This window comes from Coregonus lavaretus, assembly GCF_964263955.1.
Source record: "Coregonus lavaretus genome assembly, contig: HAP1_SCAFFOLD_5807, whole genome shotgun sequence".
NCBI classification, from domain to species: domain Eukaryota; kingdom Metazoa; phylum Chordata; class Actinopteri; order Salmoniformes; family Salmonidae; genus Coregonus; species Coregonus lavaretus.
In genome coordinates this window covers 5,009-14,587 of record NW_028161620.1, presented here as the reverse complement: position 1 = coordinate 14,587, position 9,579 = coordinate 5,009, and the positions used below count along the sequence as shown (strand labels likewise).

At 52.8% G+C, this 9,579-nt stretch overlaps 1 protein-coding gene across 1 annotated transcript; it reads right to left on the bottom strand.

Annotated features, from left to right (window-relative positions):
- Positions 1–8,335: 8,335 nt before the first annotated feature.
- On the bottom strand, positions 8,336–8,983 carry LOC311120338 (netrin-G1-like; the record flags this gene model as incomplete). Its single annotated transcript, XM_084194959.1, has 1 exon — positions 8,336–8,983. A coding segment is annotated over one exon (648 nt), but the record flags the coding sequence as incomplete, so codon positions are not given.
- Between the last annotated feature and the right edge of the window lie 596 nt (positions 8,984–9,579).

Here is a 9,579-nt window from a genome sequence, read left to right as displayed (position 1 = left end):
AGCCGGGACGGCCCACCCTTCAACAGGGAGGTAATGGGAGCTGTGACCTTGCCAAAGCCCCGGATAAACCTCTGATAGTAGTTGGCAAATCCAAAGAAGCGCTGCACCTCCTTAACCGTGATTGGAGTCGGCCAATTACGCACGGCTGAAATGCGATCTCCCTCCATCTCCACACCTGAGGTGGTAATGCGGTATCCGATGAAGGAGACGGACTGCTGGAAAAACACACACTTCTCTACCTTGGCATAAAGGTAATTCTCCAACAGTCGGGCCAGCACTTTGCGAACCAGGGACACATGCTCGGAGCGCGTAGCGGAATACACCAGGATGTCATCGATGTAGACCACCACACCACGATCAAGCATGTCCCGAAACACCTCGTTGTAACACTCTGGCTCTATGGACGTTTATATTGAGCCAGGGTTGTTCATTTTCTTGTGTTGGGTGTATTTCATTTGGTGGTGTTGGGAATGGGTGAGTCTCATTTTGTTTGTGTCATGTGGTGATTGGTCGATGACTCCCAATCAGAGGTAACGAGTGTCAGCTGTCGGCTCGTTATCTCTGATTGGGAGCCATATATATTCGGTGTGTTTTTTCCTTTGTGTTGTGGGTTATTGTTTCTTTGTTGCTGTTTATCGTATTCAGTTTAGTACTTCACGCATCGTCTTTTGTTGTTTTTCGTGGTTGCTTTAATTAATAAAGTTATCATGTTCACTCGCAACGCTGCGCATTGGTCCAATCCTTACGACGCTCGAGACAGAATAACCCACCAAAAGAGGACCAAGCAGCGTAACAAGCGGCAACAGGACCTACCTCCAACGGATTCATGGACATGGGAGGAGATACGGGCTGGAAAGGGTCCTTGGCCACAAATGGAGGAATATCACCGCCCTCGTGAAGAGCTGGAGGCGGCTGCAGCCGAGAGGAGGTGGTACGAGGAGGCAGCGCGGAGTCGAGGCTGGAAGCCCGTGGTTACTCCCCAAAATTTTTTTGGGGGGGGGCACATGGCTTGGGCGCCTGGGCAGCAGGAGGCTGCCACAGGTAGAGCTGGAGAGAAGGCATTCGGAGTACGGGAGCCATTGGCGAGTGGAAAGGGGGAAGTTGTTGTGGCACGGCATGAGAGACTGAAGTGTGTTCCCAGTCTGGTCCGGTCCGTTCTTGATCCCCAGTTAAGGCCAGTGGTGGGTGTTCCCGGTACGGGCCGGTCTGTTCCTACTCCACGCACCAGGTCCACGATGTGCGTCGCCAGCCGGCCAGAGTCTGCCGTCTGTCCTAGGGCGTCTGAACTGCCCGTCTGCCAAGCGCTGCATAAGCCGCCCGTCTGTACTGAGCCTGCAAAGCCGTCCGTCTGCCATGAGCCTGCAGAGCCGTCCGCCAGACAGAATCAGACACCTGCTATGGAATCAGCAGGAGCCGACGCAGCCCATACTAGACTGGAAGCTCAGGTTCGGAACCAGAAAGAGCAGATCCTGCAGATGGGAGCCGCCCTGCTGGAGGTGATGACTGCTATCCGAGGCTGGGGTCCGCCTCCACCGCCAGCCTCCCAGCCAGCACCATCAGCCAGCCATGAGCAGCCAGATCCGTCAGTCAGCCATGAGCAGCCAGATCTGTCAGCCAGCCATGAGCAGCCAGATCCGTCAGCCAGCCATGAGCAGCCAGACCCGTCAGCCAGCCATGAGCAGCCAGACCCGTCAGCCAGCCATGAGCAGCCAGATCCGTCAGCCAGCCATGAGCAGCCAGATCCGTCAGCCAGCCATGAGCAGCCAGATCCGTCAGCCAGCCATGAGCAGCCAGATCCGTCAGCCAGCCATGAGCAGCCAGATCCGTCAGTCAGCCATGAGCAGCCAGATCCGTCAGCCAGCCATGAGCAGCCAGATCCGTCAGCCAGCCAGGATCAGCCAGAGCCGGCCAGCCAGGATCCGCCAGAGCCGTCCAGCCAGGATCAGCCAGAGCCGGCCAGCCAGGATCCGCCAGAGCCGGTCAGCCCGGATCCGCCAGAGCCGTCCAGCCTGGATCCGCCAGAGCCGTCCAGCCAGGATCCGCCAGAGCCGTCCAGCCAGGATCCGCCAGAGCCGTCCAGCCAGGATCAGCCAGAGCCGGCCAGCCAGGATCCGCCAGAGCCGGTCAGCCCGGATCCGCCAGAGCCGTCCCGCCAGGATCCGCCAGAGCCGTCCAGCCTGGATCCGCCAGAGCCGTCCAGCCTGGATCCGCCAGAGCCGTCCCGCCAGGATCCGCCAGTGTCGTCCAGCCTGGATCCGCCAGAGCCGTCCCGCCAGGATCCGCCAGAGTCGTCCCGCCAGGATCCGCCAGAGCCGTCCCGCCAGGATCCGCCAGAGCCAGCCAGCCAGGATCCGCCATCTAGTCAGGTACTGCCCCTTAGCCCGGTGCTGCCCCTTAGTCCTGTACTGCCCTTCAGCCCGGTGCTGCCCCTTAGTCCGGTGCTGCCCCTGAGCCCGGTGCCGCCCCTTAGCCCGGTGCTGACCCGTAGTCCGGTACTGCCTCTTAGCCCGGTGCTGCCCTTTAGTCCGGTGCTGCCCCGTAGTCCGGTACTGCCCCTTAGCCCGGTGCTGCCCCTTAGTCCTGTACTGCCCTTTAGTCCGGTACTGCCCCGTAGTCCGGTGCTGCCCCTTGTCCCGGTGCTGCCCCTTATCCCGGTGCTGCCCCTTAGTCCGGTGCTGCCCCTTAATCCAGTGGGGTTGAGTTGGGGGGTGGTCATGAGGAAGGGAGGACGGAAGCGGAGAGTGACTAAGGTGGGATGGGGACCACGACCAGAAGCAGAACCGCCACCGTGGACAGACGCCCACCCAGACCCTCCCCTAGACTGTATGCTGGTGCGCCCGGAGTTCGCACCTTTAGGGGGGGGTACTGTAACACTCTGGCTCTATGGACGTTTATATTGAGCCAGGGTTGTTCATTTTCTTGTGTTGGGTGTATTTCATTTGGTGGTGTTGGGAATGGGTGAGTCTCATTTTGTTTGTGTCATGTGGTGATTGGTCGATGACTCCCAATCAGAGGTAACGAGTGTCAGCTGTCGGCTCGTTATCTCTGATTGGGAGCCATATATATTCGGTGTGTTTTTTCCTTTGTGTTGTGGGTTATTGTTTCTTTGTTGCTGTTTATCGTATTCAGTTTAGTACTTCACGCATCGTCTTTTGTTGTTTTTCGTGGTTGCTTTAATTAATAAAGTTATCATGTTCACTCGCAACGCTGCGCATTGGTCCAATCCTTACGACGCTCGTGACACTCGTTCACAAAGGACTGGAAGACGGATGGAGCATTCATCAAACCGTAGGGCATCACCAGGTATTCATAATGCCCCGTGATTGTGCTGAATGCTGTCTTCCACTCATCCCCCTCCCAAACACGCACCAGGTTGTATGCACTCCTGAGATCTAGTTTAGTGAAGAAGCACGCCCCATGCATTGACTCAATCACTGAAGGAATGAGGGGGAGAGGATAACTAAATCTAATCGTCTCCTTGTTCAGTGATCGATAATCAATGCACGGGCGCAGACCGCCGTCTTTCTTCTTCACAAAGAAGAAACTCGAGGAGGCGGGTGAAGTGGAGGGACGTATATACCCCTGGCCCAGGGACTCGGTGACATATGTTTCCATAGCCTCCGTTTCAGCCTGCGACAGGGGGTACACATGACTCCTGGGAGGTACAGCGTCTACCTGAAGGTTTATCGCGCAATCCCCCGACCCGATGAGGTGGTAATTTAGTCCCACGCGTCTTAGAAAACACGTGCGCCAAATCGAGGTATTCGGGGGGAATGCGCACGGTGGAGGTACCGTCTGGACTTTCCACCATGGTTGCACCAACGGAACACCTAGATACCTACCCTGACACTCTCGCAACCACCCCGTGAGAGCCCTCTGTGGCCATGAAAAAAAATAATAAAAAAAATAACCTGCTCACAATGAGTCTCCTGGGTGATCATGGTGACTGTCAAGTGCTCTGATGGGGAGTGGAATGGATAGGGGAACCAATGAAATGCCTTGACGGCGTGCGAATGCCCATAAAGTTCCCAGCTGCGCCTGAATCGACTAGCGCCTTACACTGGGGAACTACCAAGTGATCGGGAAAGTGGATAGGTAGGGGACAGTGCGCAGCAGAGGGCTCTGAACAAGTGTGTGTGTTCGATACATGGGGTGATGCGAGAGTGCCCTGCCTGCCGCCTCCAGGCCCAAAAGAACGTTGATTACGATGTGTGGTGTACTGTCCCTTCGTGCCACCAGAGTGGCACTGTCGCTGTCTTCCTCCACTCTCTCGGACGGCGGCTCCACCCAGCTCCATCAGCTCAGGATCCGAGTCGTCCGGGGTGGAAACGGGCAGACCCCTACCAGGACGTCCTCTGGCTGCCAGCAGGTTGTCCAAACAAATGGCCATGTCCACCAGTTTCGTGAAGGACAACATGGTGTCCCGGCAGGCTAGCTCCCGTCGGACGTCCTCCCGCAGATGGCACCGGAAATTGCCGATCAGGGCCCGCTCATTCCACCCGGACCCTGCTGCCATAGTCCGAAACTCCAACGCGAAGTCCTGCGCGGTCCTTGTCCCCTGCCTCAGGTGGACCAGCCACTTGCCCGCCTCTCAACCCTCGGGCGGGTGATCGAAGACCGCCCGGAAGAGGTGAGCGAACTCCCCGTAGTCCTCCAACGCTGCTCCTCCTTCGTTCCACACCGTGTTGGACCACTCCAGGGCTTTCCCACAGAGGCAGGAAACGAGAATGGACACCTTCTCCCGCTCCGATGGCGCCGGCCTGATGCTGGAGAAGTAAAGCTCTAGTTGGAGGAGGAATCCTTGGCAGAGCGCCACCGTCCCATCGAACGCCCGTGGTCGGGATATCTGGATCCCTCCGGGTGCTGGGGTGTAGGTGGCTGGATCCGGTTGCCCAGCTGGTCTCGACAGATTGGGTCCTCTCCTCTCCAGGCGTTGACGACCTAAAGAACCCAATCAATCGCTTCCCCCAAGCTGGCCAGCATCATGGAATGCTCCTGGACTCGTGTCACGACTCCAGGCATGCGCTCTTCTCCCGCTGACTCTATAGCGGGTGGGTGATTTTGTGATGCGTGTGATGGAAAGAGTCAGGCGCAGGAGGGTAATCACCGAATACAGAGTTTATTCTGGCTTTACACAGACATGCGCTGGAATAGCGACAAACCAAACAGGCACAGGGGAAACTATCATCCCTGGCAATACACTGTAACGGTAGATCCAACAATACATAGGCACAGGGGAAATATCTACCCTGGCAACAAAAATGGTACGAGTAGCTCCACCGAGCTACACTACTCTCACAATAAACAATCACCCACAAGGACAAGGGGGCAGAGGGAACACTAATACACGGACTAACGAGGGGATAAGCACCAGGTGTGTGTAATGACATGACAAGACAAATGGAATTATGAATATAAGAGCGGCAGTGGTTAGTAAGCCGGTGACGACGAGCGCAGAAGCTTGCCCGAACAAGGAGGGGAGGCAGCCTCGGCGGAAGTCGTGACAATAAAGAAACACCTCGAGGCAGAATGCCTCTCCCCATGTGACCTACTTTTTGTGTGTATGTACTGACATGTATGTGTGATTGATTGATGCGCACACACTACATGTTAATGTTTTTAAATGTATGTAAATTGTCTTTTGTCTGTAATATATTTTTCGTTATGCGTCGGACCCTAGTAAGACTAGCTGTCACCGTTGGCAACGGCTAATGGGGATCATAATAAAACAAATCAAATCTGCCTGTCTGCCTGTATGTCTGTCTGTTGGCCTGTCTGTGGGCGAGAGGAGGGAGAGAGAGGGAGAGAGCGAGATGAAGTGGAGAAGGCAGGGAAAGAAGGAGGGAGAGAGAATAGAGGGGGGAGGAGAGAGACAAAATGTGGAGAGTAAGGGAGGGGAGAGAGGGGAGAGAGAGGGAGAGAGAGAGATGAGGTGGGGGAGGCAGGGAAAGAAGGAGGGAGAGAGAATAGATGGGGGAGGAGAGAGACAAAATGTGGAGAGTAAGGGAGGGGAGAGAGGGGAGAGAGAGGGAGAGAGAGAGATGAGGTGGGGGAGGCAGGGAAAGAAGGAGGGAGAGAGAATAGAGTGGGGAGTATAGAGAAAAAAAGTGGAGAGTAAGGGAGGGGAGAGAGGGGAGAGAGAGAGGGAGAGGGTGAAGGTAGATGGGGAGAGAGAGGAGGGAGCGAGAGGAGGGAGAGAGAGGAGGGAAAGGAGGGGGAGGGACGGAAAGAAGGAGGAGTGAGAATGGAGTGGGTGAAGGGATAAAGAGAGAAGGGGGAGAGTGAGGGAGAGGGAGAGAGAGGAGAGAGAGAGGGAAATGGTGAAGGATGGGAGGGGGAGAGAGAGGAGGGAGGGGAGAGAGAGAGTCAACTGACAGACAGGTGGGAGAGAGGAGGGAGAGGGAGGGAGAGCGAGAGATCAGAGAAGGGGGAGGCAGGGAAACAAGGAGGGAGTGAGAATAGAGGGGGGAGGAGGGAGAGAGAGAAGGTTGGAGTAAGGGAAGGGGAGAGAGAGAGGGAGAGGGGAAGGAGGGATAGGGGAGAGAGGAGGGAGAGGGAGCGAGAGATGAGAGGAAGATGAGGGAGGGAAAGAAGGAGGGAGAGAGAATTGAGGGGGGAGGAGGGAGAGAGAGGAGAGAGAGGGGAAGAGGGGGAGAGAGGAGGAGAGGGTGGAGGGGGTGAAAGAAGGGGGAGGGAGAAAGGAGAGAATTACGGGGTATAAAGAGGATGTAGAGCGTGAGAGAGAGTCAGACAGTCATTTGGTTGATGCTCATCTTTTCCCATTGAAACCAATGTATTCAGATAAAAATCGACCCGGTGACACTTATCTTTTCCTATTGACTGCAATTTATTGAGAAAAACTTTAACCCTGTGACACTCATCTTTTTCCATTGACTGCAATGTATAGAGAAAAATGTCAACCCTATGACCCTCATCTTTTCCCATTACACTGCAATGTATTGAGAAAAACGTGAACCCTGTGACACTCATCTTTTCCCATTGACTGCAATGTATTGAGAAAAACGTCAGCTACTGTGACATTTTACCTTTTTGCAAAAACATCCCAGGATGACCTTTTCCTATGATATTACGTTGGTGGACTAGTACTAACTGGAGGACAGGGGATGCGTCCCAAATGGTACCCTATTCCCTATAGGGGGCACTACTTTTGACCAGAGCCCTGGTCAAAAGTAGTAAACTAAGGACACTGGGATTAAACACCTCCCTCTGCGGATCTCCTCACTGAACAACTTGTACATTGATATGGATTTTGCATCTTTCGAACAGTTAGTACAAAAGTTCAATATTCCCATTTCTTTAAGTACCTACAACCAATGTTCCCTCTAAGCTGCGTACTTGCGCGGGCGGTCAGCAGCCCGAGACCGCCTCGCAGCTCCCTGGCACTGCTTGCGCAGAATAAATATTAGCCCACAGAGAGAAGCACAAGATTTAATTTCACTCAACTTTCTAGAGCAGTGGTCACCAACCGGTCATTCCTAGTCGATCGTCAAACATTTCTGTAAAATACAACAACGATAAAGCCTTATGTTCCGGTAGGTGCACCCGATTCAGCTGCCCTGCGAGCCGGGTATGTAACTGTTGACATTTTATGTGTCTGGAGGTACAAACTCTGCTTTCCCGGGAAGGTACAAACTCTGCCTTCCCGGCAGGCCCGGAGAGCAAATCAAATGCACTATATACCCAAGTCATAGACTGTTCTCTCTGCTATCACACGGCAAGTGGTACCAATGTACCAAGTCTGGAACCAACACGACCCTGAACAGCTTCTACCCCCAAGCCATAAAACTGCTAAATAGTTTGTTAAATAGTTAACCAATAGCTACCAGGTCTATCTGCATTGACCCTTTTTACACGAAATATTTTGACTCATCACATACGCTGCTGTTACTGTTTATTATCTATCCTGTTGCCTAGTCACTTTATCCATACCTATATGTACATACAGTATCCCATAGGGCGGCGCACAATTGGGTCATCCGGGTTTGGCTGGTGTAGGCCGTCATTGTAAATAAGAATTTGTTCATAAATGACTTGCCTAGTTAAATAAAGGTAAAATTAAAAATTAAAAAATCTACCTCAGATACCTTCTGTCTAATTTAATGATGCTGTATCTATCCTTATGTCCAGAATCACACATTGCATTAATATGCACTCATTGAAGTGCAACAACAGGAAATATAATATGGTAATAGTGACTTGATAATAATAAGTACTGTAGCCACATACCAAGACACTTAACATGATACATAGCATGTGAACCCAGTCAACCTCTGCTGCAACGGAAAACAAAGTAGTAAAAACGTATTGTGAGAGCTTACCTTCCCTGGACCTTGATGTCGGAGATGGCGTAGAAGTATCTGGACAGGTTGTTCTCGTCTACCATGGTGGCCCCTGTGGCTGGTCGGAGGAGCCGGACCCTCAGGTCTGTAATGGTGAAGAAGTCCCTCAGGTTCTTGGTGGTGTCTAACTGACCATAGAGGGATGCCATGTTGTGGAGCCGTGGTCCAGCAAACAGCGCAAAGCGGTCCTTGATCTCGAAGCGCACCGTCTTGTCATACTTCCACACGTAGCCCCTGGAGTATACCTCGGTGCAGATGATGTCTAGGAGAGTGTGCTGGGTCAGGTCCTGGACAGTCTTGGCCTCCATGGTGAAAGCATCCAGACAGTCTGTGGCATAGAACTGGTAGGGTTGCCAGGTCTTACCATAGTCCAGAGACTTCTCCAGAACCATCTGTTCCGGGCGGCCCGACTCAAAGGTAACCACGATGTCGTCGGTCAGCTCAATGGTTTTGCTCCACGACAGTGTGATGTTGACCAGGAGGGCCTTGGGGTACTTCTTCCAGGAACTGGACTGCCAGAAGGTTGTGGGGTTGCGGCCCTCGAAATCGAACATGAGCTCCGGTGGGTGGGCCAGGTCCTCGTTTTCGGCATCGCATTCATTGTTACACATGTATGGATTCTCCTAAAAGAGAGGGAATAATAAAGAGAGAGAAAGAAATACATTAAGGAATGGAAATGGTAAACAATAACACAGGTACCCAAAGCTCCTTTTTACGAGCGTTGAGCTCTATGTGTAGCCAAGTGTAGGTTAAAGAAATAGACTTCTAAGGATTCCCTGCAGTATAGAGCACAGAGGCCTAGTACGACTATGACTCCGCATCATTTTAATAGTATTGATGTGATGTTGGGTTCAGTGTTCCAGCTGTGGTGCTAAATTAATCTAGATAAGGGGCTAGCATATTCGAAAACACCCGGAGACACATTCATGTTTTATGGTGACGTTTCAGAGAAGTCACCCCTCCACCACTGTCTTACAACACCCCTCTTCTCATAGCCACACTGCAAGAACCAAAGTCAGACAGGGTCTTGAATTTGTATCTTATATCATCTTCACTGTATCATTTATGAAATACTCATCTCTGCATTTAGGCTAAGCATTATCACCCACAATGTTATAAACACCAGTAGATCTAGTCCAGAGGGGGGGATAGAGAACAGCAAGGAATACCTTGTGCCTAATGTGCTCGTTAGTAGCAGATATAACGTGAAGGTCAATCT